This window comes from Watersipora subatra, chromosome 2 (genome assembly GCF_963576615.1).
Source record: "Watersipora subatra chromosome 2, tzWatSuba1.1, whole genome shotgun sequence".
In the NCBI taxonomy this organism is placed as follows: domain Eukaryota; kingdom Metazoa; phylum Bryozoa; class Gymnolaemata; order Cheilostomatida; family Watersiporidae; genus Watersipora; species Watersipora subatra.
Window position 1 is genome coordinate 40,581,578 of NC_088709.1, and position 25,545 is coordinate 40,607,122.

Sequence of the window (25,545 nt, forward strand, 5' to 3'; positions counted from 1 at the left end):
CGATTGCCATATTTGTTTCATATTTATGGAAAGTTTTTTGTCAAAGCTTCAAACACGAGTAATAATTCTGTTAGTGGTACCCCTGAGTTGCCTTTCAACAAAATTATTGTTCTCATTCAACCATTATAGCGATGACATAATAATTGAAGCACCTGTTTCTATAATTATCCCATTGCTATAATAGTTGAAGCAGACCATGTTAGCAAAAGATCGCCTCCTATAATTATCCATTATTATCGATGATGAGCTAAGGAGTGCAATCACTCGCGCTGCCTAGGTCATCACTAATAATGGATAAGTATAATGGATCATTAAACTTGCTAAAAACATCCATGAAAAACATTTTAAGAAACAGTCAACAAAATGTAAAGTATGACTCGATAAAATGTATCAACTAAAGTTATCTGACCCTGCAAATACAAACTGGCAAAATTTCCCACCCTCAGTCCAAATGAGTTTTAGTGTGAATGACAGCTTGTGTGATAGCTTCCAAAAAATCGTTCAGAGCTCAGCCACAAAAACCTGGTTTGTAAATTGGCTTGTGTGAACACAGCTTTCGAACCCAGTCTATGATGTGAATGACCTTAGGCTAATCCTCTCACACTTATATTGCCCTTTTACTGTTTCCACCTGTTTGTACTATGTAATGCCTAACTCATTTGTCTAAGGAGCTAACAATTAGCCAATGGTTTCATTGGTAGACATTACTTCTGTAGGGGACACTGCTCATACTCTGAGCTACTGCCCATGGGTGGCACAAAACTCCGTAGTAAAAGCTGTCAAGGAGTCCCCAAGAAACTCTGTAGGTGTTAAGAGACATCAATGCGAGCCTTCCAACAGATATTGAGAGATATAACTACTTACCTCTCTTACTAACACCACACGATACCATAAAAAAATATCCTTCAAATTTGTAAACTATTTTATTATTTTTCTTTATAATTAAAATTATAACAAAACTGCACAAAGCGGACCAGACCAGCGGTGTCTAACTGCATAATATATACTATTTGTAATAATAGCATCTTACATAGTCTTTTTTATATATAATATACTGCTTGTTATAACAGTTATGGAGAGGAGAACACAGCTTATATATATTAGCTTGTTGTAGCAGATGCTTTGGCAAAACCTGAGTATATATTGTCAGATGTGACAATAGAATTGTATAATATCTGCCAGATTATGACCAAGATAGGCGAGTAGGAAATAATATAAGATATAAATATATTAGATATAATACAAATAAAACCGCACAAGCAATTGAATGAAAAGCACAAATGTTTGACTGGTGAAGAGATAATATAAGGGATGACTGGCAGTCACAGACATCGATATGCATAGATGCTGTTTGGAACACCGAATGGTAAGCTGTAGTCATATCTGGTAGATAACGACAGAGCCTATATGCTTGTTTTTCATCACCTACAATGAATAACAAGATTTAATTGTAGCTCATGTGCTGATCGTTGCAACAACTGAATGTTAGTATGCATGAACTGACCACTTTTGGCAGCAAAGCTAATGACTGCCCTGAGCAGGGTATACATACACGTACGCATATAAGCAACCCGTACGCGTATAAGCAACCGTACGCATATCAGCAACCAGAGTAATTTGAATGTTCATTTGTCATATGCACTTAGTAAAGAAACCAATTAAATGCTATTAGAAAAATGCAGCTCCTAGCCAGGAAATGCAAACGAGAAATCTTCTGCACTATGCATAAATTCACACTTTCCTCTAGCGATGTATATTATTCACCTGAATAGAGGTTAGTTTTTAGTTATCAAAGAAAAAACCTAGTATCCATTCCATACTATTCGTTTGTTAACTTTGACGTGTACAGAGAATGAAATACATGACTGTATTATTGTCTTCATTGATCATTATTCTAATGACAATATAAGGAATTACCTTCTTTTATAAAGAGTCACTTAATTGTAATGGAATTAACTATTTAAATCTGGAAGCAAGCATTTTATTGAAATAGCTAGTAACACGAAGTGCCCAAAGGGCTCCCAGAAAACTAATAGAAAAACAACATCAATGAAATCTGCTGACTAATCTCCTGCAGACTAGTAACTGTTACACACAGGAGACAAAGCATAAGCTCTGGAGCAGTAGGACATACCTAATATATCTCAAACTCAGAGTTTTGAAAAACACCTATAGTAGCCTATATGATCCTACAACATAAATAATCCATTCCGGGAACTTTTACATTATAGGGATTATATATATATATATATAAAATCCCTATAATGTAAACAGTGATAACTGTTCATAAATATGATATATATATATATATATATGAACAGTAAAATACAAATAAATTGCCTAATCCGTTTTCAGATCTGCAAAACTCACCCATTTGAAACCTTCAAAAAAGGAAAAAGCTTGACTTAACTTTTCAATTTAATGATTATACAGTAACTGTAGTATTATTGGTTTGTATTGTCAACTTTTCTCTTTGTTCTTATCACTCTCACTCGGTTTAGGGCTTCTGATTACCGTAATTTTACAATAAGTTAAGGGGAGCGCACACCTTCAACGTCAATTTACAATTATTTGTTCATGTTTTTTCTAGACGGCGAGGTCAATTCTGCAAAATTTTTTTTCATATGTGTACAATAAAATAAATAAATTGTATTTTACTATAATAACAGCGGTATCTATCTGTCCGTCGATTCATCTCCAGGATTCCAGGCTAGGATAAAAGATCGCTTTCGACGATACTCTAACTTATGACATTCAGATTGGTCACATGACATTCAGATCGGTCACATGACATTCAGATTGGTCACATGACATTCCGATTGGTCAACCGATACTCTAATATTTTTGCAACAATTTTGAATAATTGTCTGGCTACTGAATCTCTGCGCTTTATTGACACCCCTGACATTCTCCCAAGGTGAACTAGACAGCTCGGTTGCCGAGTATATATAATATAGATCTATGTCATTTTCTCTCACAAGAACGACAAGAGAGAAGGCTATATTTTTAAGGCTGACTATGAGATACTCATTATTCAAATTGAATTTGAGACCTTCCGCTGACTTAACGCTTTACATTGTATGTGCATACTTTCTATCATTTATTACGTAGTAACAAGCAAAAACTTACAAAACATAAAGACTTTACATTGTGTGGAGTTTACGTTATAGGAGTGTCTGCTTTAGGTTATAACATCAGACAACCAAAGAACATACAGTTTTTATATGAACTGCTTAAGGTCTTGCATTTCATACACTAAACCTCAATCAAAACTACTAATATGTTGCGTAGGGTGTCTCGTCTGAGTGGCAGGAGTTGTCCACATTTTCGTTATAAAATTATTCGTATCGTAAATGCAATAGCTGCGAGTTGGTATGCGAATAGAAGGTTGAACAGCGCTGCTACTTTCAGTTGGCTATACGCTGTGCAACTGCAAACACTTTTGTAAACTAAACACAATTAACTTTTTTAACAATTAAATACAATTGTTAACATTTCGTGCCAAGGTTGACAGTGAAACGTATTCTCGAGTGTTACTCAAGAATTTAAGAAGAAAGATAAAACTTGCTTTGAGTTATATGAGTAGGTTCACCAGATATTCAGCTTCTTATTTCATCTTACAATATTCCTCTGTACAAATTTACAAACACCTACCAAGTTGACTAAGATAGTTACCACTCTGCGCTAAATGGACAGTCAAAATTATGTCGAGTACTGAATAAGTACTTTTAAAGGAAAGTCTTAACCTATAGCTGGATGAGTGAATGTTTGTTGAGTGATTTAATTGTTTTGTTTCATGCAAATTTTTCAACTCGGCCGAACTGATTAAAGTTTTGATGTTTCATTCAAGTGACAGTAAAATTAATGTCAAGCGCTGTCGGAGATTCGTAAAAAGAAACAAGTTTAATTTTTTGAATTCAACCCAAGTTTGTGCCAAGTTACTTTAAAGTAGGTAGTAAAATATTGCAAACACAATTTCCATTCATGGCGACTTTCCACCAAAGTAAGTAAGGTATATGGAATTGCCAATAACTTGAAGGGTTGCATTTGTAGCTTCAAAAAGAGGCAATCTTCAGCTGAAAAAAGGCAGTATTATAATCATACGAACAGCGGCGTACATGACTTTTTTTTTGCACATGAGTCACGGCTGATGGGGGGGGGGGGGGTGGGGGTGGAGGCTGGAAGTGATCTATTTAAGGGATTGCTTAAGGAGTGTTATTCAAAATTTCTGTTTTACCCCTATCCAGGGTAGTAATGACAATTAGTAAATTCGTTATCGACAATAAAGGCGCCAAGTTAATCATGTTTGCACAAGCGAAGCGGAACCAGGTAAAGCTCGCAATATTCTGCAGGCAGGTGACAGGCAGGTGAGTAAACATCACGGGCTTTGACAGAGCTAGCCAGATGTCTTCAAACGGGCATCAGCAAGTAGGAAGATGAGAATGCCAGACCAACTAGCAGCCAATTAATGCCCTTATCCAACTGATCAAACAAATATATCACGGACCTTGAGAACAAATTGCAACAGCAGAGTAATTAAACAGAGTTTTAAATGATGCCGAAAGATCTGACCAGATTTGCGGAAGATGAAATCAAAACAGAAAAGTATTGCCATGTTGAGTAAACTGCTACAGGACAAACCTTTCAGGCGATTCATACGGTAATCATCCAGCATGCACAGATTAATGACAAATGTGCATAATTGTAGTTAGATATCTGTAGCTGACCATCTACTTGACTAACTAAAAAGGTTAAAGGTTAACTAACAGCCTTGTAAAATTACATCTATTCACTTTCAAAATCATTGCTGAAAAACATAATATCACAGTCATATTGTTATATGACCTGATATTACATTTTTCAGCAATGATCTTTTTAACTGATAAATGGTTTTTGATTTTGATGTTATAATAACGAAAAACCGGTTTTGGAGACAAAAACACTCGTGACGCATTCTGCCAGCTGGAGGTTAATGCCAACGATTAATCAAGGCGAGCACACGAGACGAAACTTCTGCTATGAGCCCGCTAATCTAATCCTTTTTTCCAATCTAGTGGCCACGCTAGATGTTTTGGTTACCCAATATGGGAGTTAATTCTAACGCAAGGTAGAAGCATATTCTACAAATCCCAAACGTCTTTGTCGTATTTCTGCAGCCCGCATTAACTTTAGAGCTGTGGTTATAGAATCACACCAATCAGCTAGTGGGTATAGCTTATGGAGTGTACGAGCACAAAACTTTTCCTTCACACAAATATGAAATTGCAAAAATTAACCATAAAAATTAGCTATTCTCGGAAGTCACTTGTTTAAGACCTATTTATGCATTCTCTGCTTTCATGAACAGGGACTCTGATTGAACAATTTTTAGATAATCTTGTAGAAAAAAATGAGCATTGTAGATTTGTATATGTAAATCTCAGTGTGTGTGGGTCTGTTTGTCTGTGATTCGGTGTGTCCAGCTATAGCTATTATGGTGCGTTTACACTGGCCGACACCGACTCCGATTAGGTGCCAATACCCCGACTCAGACAGGTACCTCAGACATTTCACGTATGGGTGCCGACACCGACTCCCCCTTTACATTGCAACGATCAAACGATTTTGGTCGTACCAACAGCCAATCACAGCGCTTCGCCATTCTGACCTTCACCCGACCACGCGAAGACGAGTACACATGAAAATCAACGCGCTTGATGTGGAAAATTATATACTAGTACTACACTACTACTGCTCCTACTACTACCGCTAGAAGCAACTACTGAATGCCGAGCAATGAATGAATGATGAGGCAATGAAAGTCCGAGCAAAGAACTGTACGTATAGTTAATTATTATTATTATACGTCCGAGTAATTATAATAAATAAAATGAATAATGAAGAAGATTGAATGGTGAATGTATATTTGTGGTAGTAGTGTGGTGGACGCCGGGCCAACACTTTACACTTCTTGTAATTATAGGTTTGTACATATTTTATATGTCTGTAAATATTTTATTATTGTCCTTTTTAATCTCTTTTTATTGTTGGCCTTGTTACTCGTTATGCAATCAATTGTCGTCGTTTATGTTGTCATATTAACACACTAGTGGGCCTAATTATTGGCCATTTAAACATTGTTAGCCGGTGCTCTCACTCGGTCCCGTTAGCCGGAACGGGCAATTTTATTGTATATAAGGGAGCAACGCTCACTTAGTAGACAGAGCAAATGGCCGTACGCTCCTCGGCTAGTGAATTTCCTTCGCTAATAAAACATTGAATGAAATCACACGCAATTTATTTCTGTATGAAATAATCTAGATCGTGCCAAGGATGGGCCGGCAAATTCCTTTACAGTAGTACTAGTAGTAGAACTAGTAGTAGTACTAGTAGTAGTCGTACAACTGGCTATTCACTTTTAATTAATTTAAATTAAAGAACTAACTTGATTTTTTGGTACTCTCGCGTTCACATCGTTGCTAGCCATGCTGGTTCACTATCAAAAAGAGAACGAGGGAAAGTTTAATGACAACCTCCTAGCCTCTCATTAAACCTAGCCCTTTCGTTTCTTTAACTTAGCAATGTCATTAAAGTCTAGGCTCATTTAATAAGAGGCTCCTAGCTTCTGATTGGCTGATGAGTGTCCGATTTGTTGGTGCAACCGGGCACTGCTGGGTTTCTCCGACACCGACTTTCAGATCAGTGCCGACACCGATCTTTCTGTTCACACCTACCGACACCGACTCATCAAATTTGTCTGTGCACGACAAAATCGGTGACAAAATCGGCCAGTGTAAACGCACCATTAGAATCTTGGAATGATAAGCTCATCCCGTGCTGGATTTGAGATCACAAAGATTGCAACCACATGTTTATAAACTAATCATTTAACCACAAGTCTGCGAAGGCTCTTACGTTTCCTTTGCTCTTACTCTATACCCTTTTTCCAATTTCACACGCTAAATAACATTGATACATTACGCCTACAGATTACCATGCCCCTGTCATAAAATATTTGTTGCCTAACTCTATGAAACATGACGTCTTTTCATCCTGCCATACTATGGTGAATTTTTTCCCCCCATACATTATCAACAAATTTTTTTCTCGAAGTTAAAATTTGGCGATTTGTGTACTGATTAAATATTATTAAAAGATATACGTTGCTCGCCATGGCGAGTTTAGCGTTATCCATTGCGGTAAAAACAGATTCACGAATGGATAAATAATACAATTTTAGTTGAAAGTTTGAAGTTAACTAAAATACATACTAAAACTTCCTTTAAGTAGGCTAATTAATTTAAGATAGATTCAGCATTATGTTGCACATCTGTCTTGAAGGTAAAAACTCTCCACGATACATTCTGCGCGTAGTACATTGTAATGTTACATTTTCTTGAAGATCATACCATAAAATGCACTAAAGTTACTGTAGGTAATTATAATTACTAAGGTTAACATATTGTTTTGTTCATATCTTTTAATAATGATTATTTTTATCAGGTGTTTGCATTAGATGATTACTGTGGGCTTCTTTATCACTCTATATGATATTTTCGCCTTAAGATGCAACACTGAAACGAACTAAAATCATATAATTGTACACCGAATAATTTTTTATTGTAATCATAGTAAAACAGATAATATTTAGTCATTAGGTCCTACTTGCTAATGACTTCACATTTACATTTAAACACTTTTAGAGTTTTATTTTTCTTCCTAATTTATCTCACCAAAACACCTCGTTCACGATATGAAATTTAAAAGTTACAGTTGTTTGAAAAAGATTCAAAACCTTTATAGTTGTTTTATTTTTCCTTTTAATTCATGTGAACTGCACAAAAACACTTCTCTCATGATATGAAGTTTAAAAGTTGGAACGGGAAATTTTGTATGTTAAATAGAAATATTTTCTGTTCAAAGTCTTTTTTATTACCTAAGCAAGCCGGGCATTCAACCAGTATAATTATATAGCTGTTTCCAGTTAATATTTTGCAAAAATTGCAAATATTTCTTTCTATTTTCACAAACGTAAAACTATTAATAAAACTTAGTATTTGATCAAAATTAACCAAAAATATTTTTCAAACACATCCTCTAATCTCTAATGTTATCTGCTAGTGTAAATGCAATAAAGATTTGTCGTGTTAGTTAACTTTCAAAGTTATGGGCAGCACATTATCACCAAGTCACTTTATTACACGAAGAGTTTGTCAAATTTTGTTTAAGATATCCGACAACTACACAGAACTCACAGAAACAAATCTCACTAGGAATATAATTATGGAGCTCAATTGTAACTAATTAGTCAAGTAAGCACTGCTGGAGAAGTTAAGGTTACTGCCTGCTGCCGTTTGTCATTAAAAAAAAAATTATATCACTACTAGCTGTGTTACCCGCATTGCCCGGGTAATAAAAATCAGCTTATAAACAATGACAGGTAATAAGAGATGCCTGCCACTTGCTATTAGCCTGGTACATTGCCAATGGATAATTTGAGTAAGCTTACTAATAAGAGCTACAGCTTCTCATGACGTTACACCATCACTTTGCGTCGTGACGGAGAGCGGTAGCGTATTTGCTCCCATACAGCGACATATATAGCCTAATGATTCCATCAAACTCGTGTGGCTGAATTGATAAGGCATTGGACTGGCGAATCAGAGGGTCTGAGATTGAATCTTCGGCGATATGGATTCTATATTGCAAGAGTTTAATAGCTATAGCTGGAACTACACACATACATACATGCACACACCAACTTTGAGAAATACATATATAGATAGATAGAAATTGGATCAGCAAATTTTTATACATTTTAGGGAATTTTAGGATATCTAATTTTAGAATATCTTTTAGGAAATTTTGCACAAGCAGCAGCAAAAGGTCAGTTTCATTTAACCTTATAAAACAGCATAAAAAAGCAAGGGAGACGAATCTAAAATAAGTGACACGCTAATCTAAATGTGAAACAGTTACTATTGCATGAAGAAACTTGTCACTTGCCACACAAAGATTAATTACTATTACCAAAAGGATATTAGCAGTATCTGGGTACTTATTCCCAACGTAGTGTACTTATTTCCATTCATAGAGTAGTGTACTTATTCATAGAGTGGTGTACTTATTCATAGAGTAGTGTACTTATTCATAGAGTAGTGTACTTATTCTTTTCATAGAGTAGTGCACTTATTCATAGAGTAGTGTACTTATTCATAGAGTAGTGTACTTATTCATAGAGTAGTGTACTTATTCATAGAATAGTGTACTTATCCATAGAGTAGTGTACGTATTAATCAAAAACCTGAGTTCAGCGTGCGAAATCATAGCACCTTAAAAGCTAATAAATGGTATTAAAATAGAAAGCTTGTCATGCTATATATGCATTGTATTCAAAGCATTTTAAATAACATTGCAAAAACGATGATAGAATTCCGCCCGGCATAACTTATTGACAAACAAAAAGGTGGCACATAGGATTGGTTATCTTGCAAACCAAATCACTTAAAAAATGACTTATTTTAATATGTAGTCCCACCTGATTATGAATGAACTGCTATGGTGTTACTTTTCAGATGTAATATTAACCAGTGAGTCAACCAACCTCAAATATCATGTCCTGAACTCCATAGCAGGTAGTTTGCTCAAACGGGTTTGATGAGTTGATAGTTGCTTTTCGTGTCACAGATACCGATTTAGGTCGGGTCCCAAAGGGTTGAATATCAACCCACTGTAAAACAGAGCTATAGGTCAGGAAGGTTCAGCCACCTTTTTAGGTTAACAATCACCTATTAGCTAACAAATTCTAAAATGCAGCAAACTTGAATACCCTATGGTCTCATTGAATGATAAGACACTTTACAAAGATAAATTGTTTGAGAAATCGCTCCACAGTGAGACGAATTTCATTAAACAAGAAAATGAACAACACAATACATAAATTGAACTTTTTCCTAGCAAATGTAAAAGCGATGAAATTTTAGCTCTTCTTAGCTCCAGTGATTCACTTGGTTCTAATAGAATTTTAAATAATAAAACAGTTTTTATTTGAATCGCCTAAGCATCGTACCAACTATACCTAAATTCCTGTGTCTATTACAAAATCACTGTGGCACACAAGCAAACGCAAAGCAAATTCAGTTGTGAGATTTTAGAAAGAAACACCAGAAGATTTGAGCTCGGACGAGGTGAAAGAATGCTCTACAAATCGGAAGTAACCGATCATATGAGACGTTATGTTATTGAAAAGAGGCACCTACACAAATATCTCATCACTAATTATCATTACAAAGAATGCTTACTCGAGGAACCTTACAACTGTAAGCCACTATTAAATCCTAGGTGAACAAGAGAGAGATAACATGGGTGCATTCTTATTATGAATGTCAGACAATGCTTGTTATTTATTGCAACAAACTGCTAAATATTTTTACAGTCAATCTAACAACAGTAAACCTACACTTTCAATAAATGCTTATGAGAAATGCTCTACAAATATCAGGAAATCATTTCTGTAGCATGATTTCCTGATGTTCAGCATGATTTTCTAAAACGGCAAAGTGAGTCTCATTTTTATGTTAGTGATTATTCTGTCAAGGCTCTTCTAGCTAACACAAGCTAAAGCTCTCCTTTTAATGATAATCACAAAGTTGAGTTTTTCAAAAGTTTCAGAGAGACAAGAGTTTAAGCTAAGAAATGTTCAACTCTTCAAAAAGCAAATGGGAAAAGGAAACCAATACTATTACTATAACAACGAAAATTCGCGGATTACTTTTGACCTGCTGCAAAAGGGGAAGGAAACCATGATTGGTCGGTGCTATGTGAAGTGCTGCTGACATGAACCTTCAAGTCCCAAGACAGCTTTGTCGACAGCAATATTCTACTACCCTAGGACACTTATATTTCGCTAGTATTTAGTTTCGTGAGTAGCACACAGAGTAAAATTTCGCTGCAACTTAATTTCGCAGCTCTGATGAGTGCGAAAATATAGTGATGTGAAAATAAATACAGTGGAACAAACAAATTAGATTCCTCAGGTCCGGTCCTCTAGTAAAAAAAGTTTTTATATTTGCGACTAGTTTGTATTTGTAACCCGCAGGTATAAATGTATGGCAGAAATCGATAATTCAACGTGATCGCTTGCTGCCATTTGTTTCTTGGACTATCAATGACGTCTCGGTCCTTTCCGTCGTGACCGATATGGTACCAATATCAGATCTCAAGTATTTATAGCAAGCGATGGCCATGGCACGTTTTGAGTTCACAATATTTCAAATTAAACAAAAATCAAATACAGTACATGTCTCATAAAAAAGAAAATAGATAACAACCAACATCACAACCAGAATTGTATAACATGGTTGGACCTGGTGAGGGTTGTTATCGTTTTTGGTTGGCAGTAAATTCATCACTACAATAAGTATTATTTAATTGTATGACTTCACCTACCAGACTTTCATCCTCATCAGTTACAAATTCGGTGACTAAACTGATATCATCATCTTCTTCGTTTGCCTTGGCTTTTCCAAAAAAACTTGTTATCTTAATTTGCTTTGCCATGCTGCTCATTCGGTGTATTAACGAATAAATATTGCTCATAAAAAAATAACGAATTTACTAGAAATTTCCCAATGAGCTCCATCACACACAAAATTATCTGCATTTCTAATATCACGATTTTGTTGTGGATATCAATGAACTACAGGGCCGTATTCCCTTGGACAGCTGGCCGGCTAAGACGCCCCAACTTTTTAGGAATTTCATAGTCCAACGGCTATAGAAAGGTTTTTATCGCTGTAGAATATCACTTTATTCGAAGCCATAGATACAAACATCAACTTTTAGTAGTTCTTAGGCGTCATTATTATCTTCATCAGCGGCAAAATATTCTTGTTAACGACTTTTATAAAGGTTTGCAAAATATCAAGTTTTAGCAAACATCTGCTTGCCCATATCCTACTTAATGAACTTGAAATAAAATCGGCAAAAATGCTCTTTGTTAAAACGCTTAAAAGAAAAAAGATGTCTTCTTTCTGAGCTTTTTAACTGCATACAAGTTTTGCCTGTTTTAATTTTAAAACGTTTTGTCAGTCACATCAGCTAAAACAAAGCAAATCTCAAAAAATAGAAAAATGTTGATACTTGCCAATAAAATTTTTTAAAACTTCACGTGAGAGGCCCGGCTGAGGCCCTACATAAGAGAAACCTGTTGGGAGCTTACAGCACCCCCCCCCCTCCTTCTCCACACCCCAGATGTTCATAACTAGTCGTCTAACATTAGCCCCCCAACTTGCAACTAGTGAATACAGGCCTGTGTAGAACATAGCTATTTAATTTCGAATTTTCGCTAGTTCGTTATGATAGTTTAGTTTCGCGCATGAATTTTTCGCGTGATGATGACTCCGCGAAAACGCGAAAGTTAGATGCCGCGAATACTTAAGTGTCCTAGGGTATATAAAAGTACCATAAAACCTTTATTTGAAAGCCATGACGCTCTATTTGCCAACTCTATTTTTAGAGTGGCGCTCTATTAGAGGTGACGTTCAAATTGACGCTGCCGTTGAATTTTTCCCACACCTGATCAGTATACTGAGAAGATAAATTTTACCCTTTCATAGGGGAACCGAATGTCGCCTATATGTTGTACTCTCTTTCACATCAACCCTTCTGGATGCAAGAAATTTGCTAACTTACCTCCAACTTGTCATAGACCTTTAAATAAATACACACGAGAAAGCTGATACCTGTCTCTACCAGATGATATATATTATTTACAATTAACCTACAATGATCTTATAGCCAGTGCTGCAATTTGTTGGAGCTTTAAAGTTTCTTTATTTCATTTTAAATTTGAAAGCATATTTTCATGTTACAACTATATTTAACAAGGTTGTATAAAAACTCATTGCACTCATTGATATGTTGGCAGGACTGGCTTTTTATGTGCGATAGAACAGGCCCACAAATATAAAATCGACCTATTGTTAGCTAAGTTCAGATTATCGCCATCATGCATTCAAATAATATACTAAAAGCAGCAAATTTTATAAGTTTTATAATAATAGTAATTTATTAAATACTACAAATACATATTCAAGAACAAATGACATAAACAAACAACAATCATAATACATGCAGCAACAAAAATTAACATTTTAAAGCAAATATTAACATCTTTAAAAACAAAAATATTAGCACCGTTTGCTGGGCCAGTTGCGTTCTGATTGTTGCTTCTGGTTGAAACCATTTCATGTTATTTTGACTGTTCAATACCGTCCACAATGTCTTCTGACCTCAACCCATCTTTTGCACAGCTGAGCTAATCGATATTAGCATCCAAACAACTTTCTAGCGGAGCAAAACTTTTACGTGATGACATTTTACATAGAGACTTCAAGCGCGAACAAAGAGAAACCGCATGCAATCAAAATACCGGTAGTCCCAAAATGTTAGCCTCAAAATACGTAGTAGCACATTGAGCAAAACTTTTTCCCACACATCGAAGTATCAAGACAGCATTAAAAAGAAATTATTAGCTTGATACAGCTACTAATTATTTCTATGGTGCTGCAATCAGGTTTTAACAAAAAAACCTAAAGATTTGGAGTTAGAAAACGGACTTTGATACGAACAGAAACAACAAACGAGTTAATTGTTATTGATGTATTCGAGTCATTATTAGCACAGTTTTGTGGACACTTTACTCCTTTTCAACACTTTTCAACTGATCACTTTCTATTATGGTTTTTGCAAAGATCAAGAATGTCAAATAGTGGCGTTCAAACAGAAGTGGCAGTCAATTAAAGGGTGGCGGTCTATTTCTCAACCATTCTCCCATAGTAACGTTCAAATAAAGGTGGCATTCAAATAAAGGGGGCATTCAAATAAAGGGGGAATTCAAATACAGGTTTTATGGTAACCGTGATTGAAAACAAAGTACTTCTGTCAATGAAAAAGATAGTAAAAATAAAAAGACTATTTCATTGGGAGAAAAAAGCAAAGTGAGATAGGCTCGTAATGATCAGCGTTTACAATAAGAATTGCTCTGTCATTTGAATGGCTTTTAAAAATTTATTCTAACCAGCATGAGCAAATACAAAATAAAATATATGCCAATAGAGCTGCGTAGGACTAGACGTTTACCGCAAATAGCCGATGTGAATACGAGATATATTGACAGATAAATCACGCGTGACATCATTTTGGGCAAGTCTGGGCATGTTTTTTTGGCCCGAGCGTTTTTACCGCCATCAGATTTTTTCGATTTTAATCTTCAACTATCTTGGCAACGAGATCGCCTAACACAACAAACAACATGTCAACTGATAGAGAAAAAAATGCTTTCTTTTAAGATCAACTCAAATTTGACGCAACCACATCTTTAAACTTAAGGATGTCTTTGCCAACTAAGATTTCCTAATGAGCAGGTCAGTGACTATTAGTACCCCTACAATGACCGCTCAGATGATCACAAAAATTAGTAGTCTTACATGAGGTGCCATAAACAGATGACAGGAGTTATCCACACAACTAGTAATAACACATTACACACAGGTAAGTTGTAGATTGGCAAGCTTATAGTTTAGATTGATTTTGGTAAGCAAACACAAGGTCGGACAGCGGGAAACCTTGATTTGATTAAACATTTTATACATTTCATCCAACTTTGACAGTACAATTCATACCTGAGTTTTCTTGACTTGTTCCATGACACGGGTGAACTTACTAACAATTAGAATGAGAGCACTCAGTGCCACAGGCAGCTATAGTCATATTTACATAATCATAGCTACAGCAACACAGTTAACCATTTTAAATGGCACTGCTGCTGAAGGTCCCACCGACTGTCTGGTTCATAACAGGTTTACTTATTCAAAAAAGGAATTTACTTTATCAATTTATGTAAGTAGGCTTGAGCTGAGTAACCTAATTTTCTATTCTGATTTTAGAAAAAAGACTGTAATTGGATGGAATAGCTATTCAGGGTGAGTTCTCACCAGAGTTGTGTGTACAGAACTAACAATAACATGGAAACATGTAGCCTGTCTTGACAAGCCATTGTTTTTGCGTAGTTGTCCCCCCGTCGAGCGGTGAGCAACTACAGCTTGTCACAAGACGTACTGCTCAAGACGTACTGGTCACAAGACGTACCTTTGTGAATGGAGTGACCGTCAATTGATCTGACTGGTATGGATTTGCCATTCTGTGCTCCAGCTCCATGTGCTCTGACAGAGGGATGGTGAAATTGCACCTCGTATATCTAAAGTAAAAAGACAAGAGCCACAGGCAATGCTAAAAAATTCTCATCCTTGAATCCGAAATTTTCTTTAATTTCACTAGATATTCCAAAACACTGGTTCACGTTGGCCAAGACCAAATGTTATTATTATTATTAATATGCAATTTATAACTCCCAAACGCAGATCCTGCAATACGGATAGTAGCGATAGTAGTGCATTCAAGTTAGTCATTGGCGACGTGCCAGGCCAATGGCAGGCAGCTACAACACCCGCCACTGTCTATAAGCTGTATCTAATACCAGTGCAACACGGGAATTCGGCTAGTTCCGTATAAAACTACTGCCATTGCGCTCACAGGCTGAGTTTATCATGAGAATCTCTGCACGATAACAAACACAAACTTAAAAGATTGGTAACAAACAAAGTCCACGCAGTTTGGGAGAATGACTACAGGAGTAGACAACTCCATTTAATTATCAGTAATGTCCTTGGAACACAATTTTCATTAGGCCGACGCTTGAGCGGCTACAGTCCAGCTATGCAGACTGATATGTCTCCTAAGATGCATTTTTTAAGCTCACAATTTATAATAATAACTGCTTCAATTAAATTACTCTTTCAGGAATGTTTTAGCCCTCTGATCCACCACAAAATTTAGGACAATGCAGCTAGCTCAGCCAACCTGGTGAGACTTTACATACCAAAGTAGTCAATTTGATGCTAACAGTATTAGGCAATGAGAAAAGAGCAATAACATAATTGTTCCCAACAAACACTAGCTAGAATGACCTTGAATAATGGAATTACAAGTACTGGTGCTTTTTATTGTTATGGCTGCCAGACATCAGTTTCGGCAGCCATAACAAGTTACTAACTCTTTGCAACAGTCAATATATACTCTCTCATACCATGTCAATTCAGCTCTTCCTTTATTGATAAAACTAAGATGCTTACATGTTAAAGTCATAATGGCCTGGGTAGTTGGTGTGTAGCACGAGCTTCTTTAACTTGTAACAGTATCCATCAAATATCAGGTCCTGTTTAGTAGAAAGGAATCACTGTGTATATGATTAGGTCATAGGGTGAAGAGAGCATAACTCCTCAACAATACACAAATTTAATGTTGCCGTTAAACAGATAGTTAAAAAGCTAGCAAATTTTAATTCTAAATTTAACAGCTCTGCTTGAAATCATGTAAAAAATCTCTTTTACTCTCAAATAAGAATTATTAATGATCGTTGAGCCAAATTAAAGTTGTTTTGATGATCAACTCTGACCGCAAATCTTTAAAAATATTAAGAAATGTAGTTAAGGCCTAACTTTACAAACATAATATTTGTTTTGCTAAGTTATTAGTAGCAAGAGAGACAGTGTACCCACGTCTATGCAAGGAAAAAAGACATATTTAAAAATTCTCTAAAATTGATGAAAAATATTTCAGAAAATACAAAATTATTTCCATAAAATAATGCTGGATGAGCAAATGATAGCAAAGGGTGGCTGAACACATACTTGCATAAAAACTAATCATTACTTTATGTGATGCCAATATTTACATGTAAATGCAAAATCAGTAAATATGTCTATCTCTAGCGTAACGCGATAAGCACATTCAACATGCGACATCCGAAGTTTCTTGAAGTATCAGTCTTCGTGAATATGTACACACGTATACAGTTATCCTTCTTATAATTTTGTTTCAGATAATACTAAATAGTTTCAGACCATCCTTTTTTAGTTTTAATAGCGGAGACTTTTAATCGGAGACTAACGTGGGTGGTAGTTGTTGCGTACAAATGATGGGGTAGTACGTACTTTGCTTAGAACTAAAACAATAAATTATAGACAAACAAGAGCAAACATCTTTGGATCTACTCAGTAAAAAATCCTGTAAGTCATCTGACAGCTACCGAGAAGCAAATGAAATGAGAAAAAATAAATGTCAGAAAAAAGTGAAAGCCCGAAGGCTAGCCAGGAAAATTGATAAATAATTTTTAAGATCTACTCGGTCTAAATTAGACTAGTTCTATATCTCTATAGGGCTGTCTACCTGCCCACCCATCTCCTACACCTTAATCCGTTTATCTTCCATCGAAAGATTAAGTGACAATGAAGGAACATTTTTATTGACTATTATGTAATTTAGTTTAGAGGAATGGTAGGCTTTTCGATTGACTCTGATAAGCTGATTACATTTAGTTGTAGATTCCTACTTTCACAAAAAAATAAAGCGGGCTGTCCTCATTAACTGCTGTCTGGTAAATAGTGCTGTGCTCTGCTATCTTAGACTAAGTTCATTCAACAATAAAATACAACAGCGAAGAGTGACAAGGTGTCCCTCAAGAAGACAAACTAACACTAAGCTACAACTTACAAAATTGTGACAGGTCATATCATTTTCAATACAAATGTGGTTGGACCCAAAAATTGTTTTCACCCCTTTGTGATAGAGAAATTTCTAAGTTTGTCTAAACTGTTTTTGGAATTGAAATCGAAGCAATTTAACCAGAGATACAGCTTTTTTCGAAGGTGATGTTGGTCAAAAGAGTCAACACAACAAACCGAGAAATTTGTCTTCAAAGATGATGAATTGGATTTTAAGCATTGTTATTTGTTGATGTTTAGGGAGGTCATAGCAACTGCACCCTACAAACATCACATTTTTATAAGGAATGACTTGGCTTCCCAAAAATCTAAGCTACATTGACAAATTTCCCTTAGGGAGTTCATTGTGCACTATATAAAATGCCTCATTTCTATTGAAAATAATGCGACTAGTCACAATTTCCTATTGATACCACGTACTAGATCTATGAAAATAAAGACTGATAGCAAACATTAATAGAGAGAGACTGGAATTCTGAGTGGAAACAAGGGAGGTAATAAGCAGATACCATGCCAAGAGAGAAGTAATTATAGATGCAGTCAGTTCTTGTGGTCGTCCATCGCTGGGGGTTACTAGAATGAATCTTCATCTTATCGTCACTTTTATGAAATATCCGAGTCGGTGCTCCCAGCCTGCTCGCTACTTCCTGTCAAATAGTCTTGGGTATAAATAGCTGTTACATGAATGAAATCTTTTGCTTGAGGTCGGCCATAGACAATTTTTTCATAGCACATAAATTGAAAAGAGTTGAAAATGAGTAGCTGTCATGGACAAAACGAGGATATAAACCAAGAAAAATCTTGAAACCTGTAAGGATTGACGTAAAATAAACAGATTATCAGAGTAAGAAGATGCAAAGAATTAGACAGATTAATGATTGGAGTAGAATGTTAGAATATGATGCAGATTTGCAATTAGTTGAAATGCTTTTTTGTAACAAAAATGAATCATTAGTGATGCATTTTGGAGCTATATTACAATATATGTGTACCATAAATAATATGACAAAAGATAAACTGGTATTAAAATGCTATGGCAAATTTTGAGTTAATATCTGACCCCCAAAGCTGGAGCAGAGACAACGATCAGTCAAAACAAATTTCAGCAATTTTGTCTCACGTCTACAAGTGATAGATAAAACCCTAAACTTAATATGTGCTTTTCATAGCCTGGCCACAAGTCCAGCAGGTTGATTGTTCGTTACGAGTGCTTTGCATCACTTATGCCTCATTGGCTAATACTGTGAGCAGCCAACATTTTTTCTACCAGTAAACAGTAGCAGACGAGAAGAAGCCTATGTTCCAAGCCATAGTTGGAGGTTGGAAAAATAATGCGTTGTATGAGATTCGAACTCATGACACTCAGATTACCAACCAAACACTCTAACGTATAAGATAACATGAGATAATCGACCACCTTCTAGCTTTTCCAAATAGTTACACACATATGTATTTGTGGTTTATCAGCACACCTGACGATCTCCCACATCATAAAATGGTAAGTAACAATGGCCTTGCGTATTAAAAATACGCTATTTCAATGGTCAACATACAGGGAGTGTGAGCGTGTATAACATGGCCAGTGTGCATAAAGCATCGTGAAGAGAATATGGAAATACATGCCTAGCCTGTGACCATCGATATTCTGGAACAGCAGCAGCACACCCAAGGCTTAACTTTATGATATGAATAATAAATCTTTTATCATCGTTTTACCAACTAACAGGTCAGAACTGAATTGGCACTAATAACATTTGTTAGTGCCTTGCTGGATACCTTCTATACACGCCAACACATTATAAAGGACTTGTTAGCAATGCTTTGTAATTACCTTCTGTATGTCAGGATATAAACCTATTGCCTTACTGCATTCCATATATAGTGTCTACTAATTTGCCGCATACCTGAACAAATTTATAAAATTGCTTTATTCAATTCACTTAATAGCTTAATATATTTACCTAGACTACTAGTTTACCTGGACCAATATTGTCAAACTAGTATTTGAAACCACTGTTAAGCAGTATATAAACACTGTACTAAAATGCTACTTGGTGGTTAATGGCCGGCAAAAATAATAGACTAAGACTAGGACTTCCTCCTTTTCTGTTGTGCACTCTTTTTAAAAAGACTGCACAAAAGGAAATCTATCGCGTGCATAGTACAGTTTTGGAGTTGTACACTTTTTTAAAAAGAGTGCACAACTCCAAGATTGTACTAATGCACGCGATGGCACTAAATTTACTGCTTTATTGTAGTGATTTGCTACCAAAAGCCCTGGTGTTTTTTGCTACCATGGTCTATGACATGGGCAGACAACTGTTATTATAGGTGCTTGCTCTCAGACTAACCAGAAAGACAATTGAGGCTGTCAGGTTGCTTAAGCTAGCTAGGATAGAAGAGCCTGGACAGGTGCTAGGCTGATAACCCTCGCCTATCAATAATCCAATGTCAATGATGTTTTACAACTGGGAAATAAGAAGGAAACTCAAACCATCTGTACAAGTCAAAACAAAGCAAAATCTGTATACAAAAGGCAAGAAGAAACAGCAAGAAGAAACAGGCACAAGTGACAGTTTAAACTGCAAAATTGATTGGTTGGCTAGCAGAGTAAACGGAACAACAAATATATTCTGCTGGAAACAGAGAAAAGGTGCACAGAAGATTTATGTAATGAAAAGAACATATGTGCACAGGCTATGCAACCCTAACTGCATTCTAGTTAAAGACACCTGCGCACACACAAAACCTCCTGAATATCAGACTCCTTTATCCTGAGAAGTGTGCTCTTATACGGAGCTCTGAGTCAACGAAACAACACAATATTTTCCTGTTCTGAATTTACATACTAATTTAGCTACAGTCCATACCTTGATATAAGAGTTTAATGCATTTCGGAACCAAGTTCTTATGTCAATTTTTTCATATCTCAAATCAATTTTTTCCTATATAAAATAACCAAATATAAAGTAATCCATTCCCCGCCCTTCGGAAACAACCTTTGATAATAATACAATAAAAAGTTTTTTCAATTGCTTCAATTCACAACATTAAGCTCACAAAGTGATCTGCAATAAAATGTAACAGTTAAAACAGTACTGTAGGGAGCTCTTACTTGCAAGACAGACGGAAGCAGCGAACGGCAGTGTGAGAGAGACTTGCGACATTACGTAACAAAGTAAACTTTATGTTTAACTTAAATAAACTCAGCTTACTATAAACACGCTTAAAATAAGAACTTACTTCTAATTTTGTTTTAATTTTCAGTTTTTACTTTTCTTCTTTTGACTCGCTTCGCCTTCACATTTAGCTGGTCTTTTTAAAACTATTTCAAACTGATCTGACGAGAAAGGCAAAACAATGCTGTTTTCGTAAGCGGCCTCTCGCTTACTTGGCCACCTAGCATGCAAAATGCCATCTCATTTGTATCCCAAAATCGCCTCATATCTCGAAGCAATTTTGATCGAATTTTGCTCAAAATTTTAATCAAAAGATTTGCTTGAACTTTTCTCACCTATCAAATTGCTTCATATGTTGGTGCACTTATTTGACAAGGTATTACTGGACTGCTAATTACGTAATGAAAATGGTCAAAAACTAATGCTTGCATCGTAGTGGTAGAATGAGGGTTTAGTTTATTCATGTATTGACTTATTTAAAAAGGCTAATACCTTAATCAGCCGATTGTTTTGCAATCTATATTTTATTATATAAGAGTTATAGCAGTAATATAAATGTAGATATGAAGGCCTGACTACGATGGAATAAATGCACCTTTTTATGAGGCCAGTGCCTTGTTGATGAGTCGTGTCAAAACGAGCATGTTGCTTTGAGCATAGCACCAAAGCATTTTTGATTGGTTGAAATAGCTTATTATTACGACCTCATATCAATTGTATTCATTTGCAACACATGCTAGTCGTGTGTAATGTTGGTTTTAAACCAAAAAGAGGAAAGGGCATAACACAGACAGCTATTCATATGTGGACTTGATAATCTCATTTCTAACATATAATTATACGAAACTCATTAATGCAAGTTTGAAATGGTTACCTATAAAACCTTTCCGACAACTTTCTCGTGATTATGTTAAAATCCTCTTTCGTTTAGTTCCATCTATATTATGAACTTGAAATATCTTTGTAATTGTCCTTTCTTCAGCGTTATAACCTTTTTTTCAGCACGATGAGGCAATGCAAACGACTGCACAAATGCTGTTGCTATCACAAATTGTTGATGATCCATGTTGCAATACAACTACCTTGGTGATACTTCACTATAAAATCCAAGCAAGGATATTATATATCTAGCACTGATGCACTGTTGAGTAGGGTCGGTGTGTGTAGCCACAACATATACATATTATTATTACACGCCAGTGATGCATTACATCATCGTGCGAGCCAGGCCTTCAGTAAATCATTAGTTTTCTAATGAGCTCAGGCTACTTAACTAATTGGTAGTGAAAGGAAATATCTGAAAGTGATATTCTAGTTAGAACAGTGTCAGCTGCAGAGCCTCATCAAGCCTCCATTTGCGCCCAAGTCCAATCGTTAAAAGACAAAATAAAGCGCTTTATTTTCAATCATGCCTTGTACGACACGTGCAGTGTTTCATATGGGGGCCAGCTGCTAGTAGTGAAAACACTTACTTGACATGACAAGCCAAAGACAATCTGTCGACTTAGAATCGTGTATTCAGAGGCATCTAGTCTGGCAGGGGCTACCTTGAGTGTGAGATCTAAGGAAGTGAAGTGGTTGTTGGATCGTTGCACCTGTGCCTTCTCGAGCAAGGCAACACCTGTGTACAAGTTGATGGGCAGCTCTGGAGCCCTGCGAGTATTATGAAGAGATAACAGATGTGATGACTACAGACAAATTGTAAACGTAACAAAGATGTATCTTTGTTGGAGCAAGAAGCTTGTCATAACATATATAGTCACAGCATGCAGTTGGCTCAGCAGCACTGTGCAGTATAGCTAGTACAATTACTGATTTGATGTAGATGTAGTTATTTTCTGCAAACAAATCGTATTATTCAAATTACCAATAAGAAAAGAAGCTACAAGAACGTACATATGCAACACACATATAGACTCCATTTCTCTGACAAATTGTTCAATTGCTCTGTGTGACCCATGCTACTGACTACTTGTTAGTTGGGACGACTCAACTTTAACTATTAACTTTGACATATTCACTGAATATTTAAAGAACTACTGCTAGAAGTAGATTTATTTAGCTGATAGTGAAATGTGTTGTGATGAGTAGTGAATTTAGTTGAGCTATTCAATGAGCTATTCAATGAGTTATTCAATGAGTTATTTAATGAGTTATCCAATGAGTTATCCAACGAGTTATTCAACGAGTTATTCAACGAGTTATCCAATGAGTTATCCAATGAGTTATTCAATGAGTTATCCAATGAGTTATCCAATGAGTTATCCAATGAGTTATTCAATGAGTTATTCAATGAGTTATTCAATGAGTTATACAATGATTTATTCAATGAGTTGTGACTATATCACGAGCAACAGCTGTTGATAACTAAAAAAACTTTTTTATTCCGCAGTATTGAAAAAGGAGCAAACAACTTTCTAAAGATCACAGTGCAATTTTATCAGTTTGCTAAACTTAGAGTGAATGCTGGTTTAGGTCCAGAACTATACAAAACACTGGGTGATACTATTCAGTTACCAGGTTACACGGAGTAATATTGTCATGCATGAAATATTTACAAGTACAATCCACTAAACATACTGTAGATAACCCGTATTGCTGAATTAAACTATAACATAATCAATGAGAACACTAATAGATGATCATGATTCATAGAAGGGCCAAAATGAACACTGAGACGAACTGGTTGGTCAGCCTGTTATTAGGTATAATCCAGATATAGTTTGAAACATGAAGGACATTTCACTATTAGTTGTTAGCAGAAATGTGTCAGCTAAGATGCTGGCATGTTTAGTAATAGATAAAGGGTTTCTACAAGCATCACATGCGGTTATCATGCTGACTTTGGTGACACCATGGAGGAGATATAATCACGCTAATGATTATATTTCCTCCATGACAACAAAGACCGCTGTTCTGTATGACGACAAGTGCAAGTTGAAAATGGCTCCTGGTATGATATTCTTGCACTCAGCTGTTCATCTTTTTCTCTACTATTAAAACTATGAATGCCAGGATGTCTTTCTTCGGCTTTAATAATAATTTTATTGTTAAGAATATTGAATGTTGTCTTCTATACGTCTAATATAGCCTTGAGCACTCACTCATATCCCAGAACAAGAGAACCACAACTATATGGTAGCACTAACTTACTTTCTTAGAAACAGTATAACAGCAAACAGTCTTAACTGTGTTATAAATTGTTTGGCAATATGCATCCTTCCTACTCTCTCATCAGCCAAGTTTTGTTAATAATCCTCATCTTATGCTAATAAATCTACATTTTTCACAAACCCATTTACAGTATTGCTAGCAAATAGTAAGATTTAAAAGCTAAAGTGCACTGAAGTGTTCAACACACGCCTCTTGTATAAAGTTTTGCTTTTTATTAGTTATTTTAGTAGAAAAATTCAGTCTTCTCTATAAAAACATCAACGGGAAAGAGCCAATATTTGAAGCAACTTGTCTTAACAAGTCTTGTATTTGAAGCAACTTGTCTTAACAAGTCTTGTATTTGAAGCAACTTGTCTTAACAAGTCTTGTATTTGAAGCAACTTGTCTTAACAAGTCTTGTATTTGAAGCAACTTGTCTTAACAAGTCTTGTATTTGAAGCAACTTGGGAATTAAATTAAAGTGTAAGAAAACTTACAAAGGCAACACCTTAACGAACAAACACTAAAATGTAAAAACTATTAGTGTTGTGATTTGAAAAAAAAAACGTTTGGATTCTCATAAAAGAAATAAATAATAAAAAATATACAATAGCAATAACATGAAAGCATTAATTAAAAGTTCTCACAAAACAGGGCCTTTAAAACTTCAAATAAATGTTTAATTTTGATAATCTCACAGATTTTTATCTTTCTGACATGCTATACCATATGTAGACATCTATGGAATCTCTGTCATAGCCTGATACAAACTTAAGCCAAATACGCTTTTACCAAGTTGATAGATATGAAAACACATAAAACATTGTAAAATCATTGCTGACCAACCTAGAGTCCCGCTGTGAATGCAGGAAACAATGAAAACCGTAAGCACAGACACATTTATTATGTTAAATAATGGCCTCGACTTGTGTAAAAGACTGCAACTAGGAATCACAGTACAAACTATCGGGAACCATATAATAATACACTCGTCTTACGACCCCTTCTATCCACAAACTTTACGATATACTAAATGAATACCCTGAGTTGCGTGGGTAATAAAAACACAGCTTATAGACATTACATTACCTGCCTTACATTGCCTACTACATTACCTTAACATTATGTTACTTGCATCTGTCTATAGGCTGTTTTTACTACTCGTACAATGCTGGTCATTCATATAGTGAGGCCAGCTGGTAATCATTGTGTGGGACGCAACGTCGTTACGTGTATTTCAATCGTAATGAATATATTCGATATCATACCGTACAGGATGAATTTATTCGCGGAGTTATATTTCGCGAAAATTGTCTTTTCATGCATATTCGCGGATGAATTTATTCGCGGCTGAAAACTGCCTCTCTCTAGGAAAAGTTAACTCTATTACGTCTAGCAATAGAGTTAACCTTACGCATGCGCGGCTGCGCGCATTGCGCGTTCCGTTTTCTATTTAGCTTACAACTACGGGTGGATCGTACTAAGCTATAAATTCTTTGTTGCGTTCAGAAGTTTTCACGAATATTCACAGATTTGGAGGCCTTTGATGAACCAACAATTTGTGGTAAGTAATGAGTTTTTCACATTTACTTAATTAGTTGAATCTTACT

At 35.7% G+C, this 25,545-nt stretch overlaps 1 protein-coding gene across 1 annotated transcript in view; it reads right to left on the reverse strand.

The window, feature by feature from the left end:
* Window positions 1-916: 916 nt before the first annotated feature.
* The window catches only part of LOC137387869 (phagosome assembly factor 1-like), a 33,174-nt gene continuing 8,545 nt past the window's right edge, over window positions 917-25,545 (reverse strand). The window contains exons 7-12 of the mRNA XM_068074385.1: window positions 22,255-22,435; window positions 18,113-18,250; window positions 16,173-16,255; window positions 15,130-15,238; window positions 9,584-9,709; window positions 917-1,425 (exon numbers count right to left, since the gene is read on the reverse strand). Of these exons, the coding sequence (XP_067930486.1) occupies window positions 1,378-1,425; window positions 9,584-9,709; window positions 15,130-15,238; window positions 16,173-16,255; window positions 18,113-18,250; window positions 22,255-22,435 (685 nt within the window). The 3' untranslated portion in view covers window positions 917-1,377. The remainder of the gene's footprint in view (window positions 1,426-9,583; window positions 9,710-15,129; window positions 15,239-16,172; window positions 16,256-18,112; window positions 18,251-22,254; window positions 22,436-25,545) is intronic.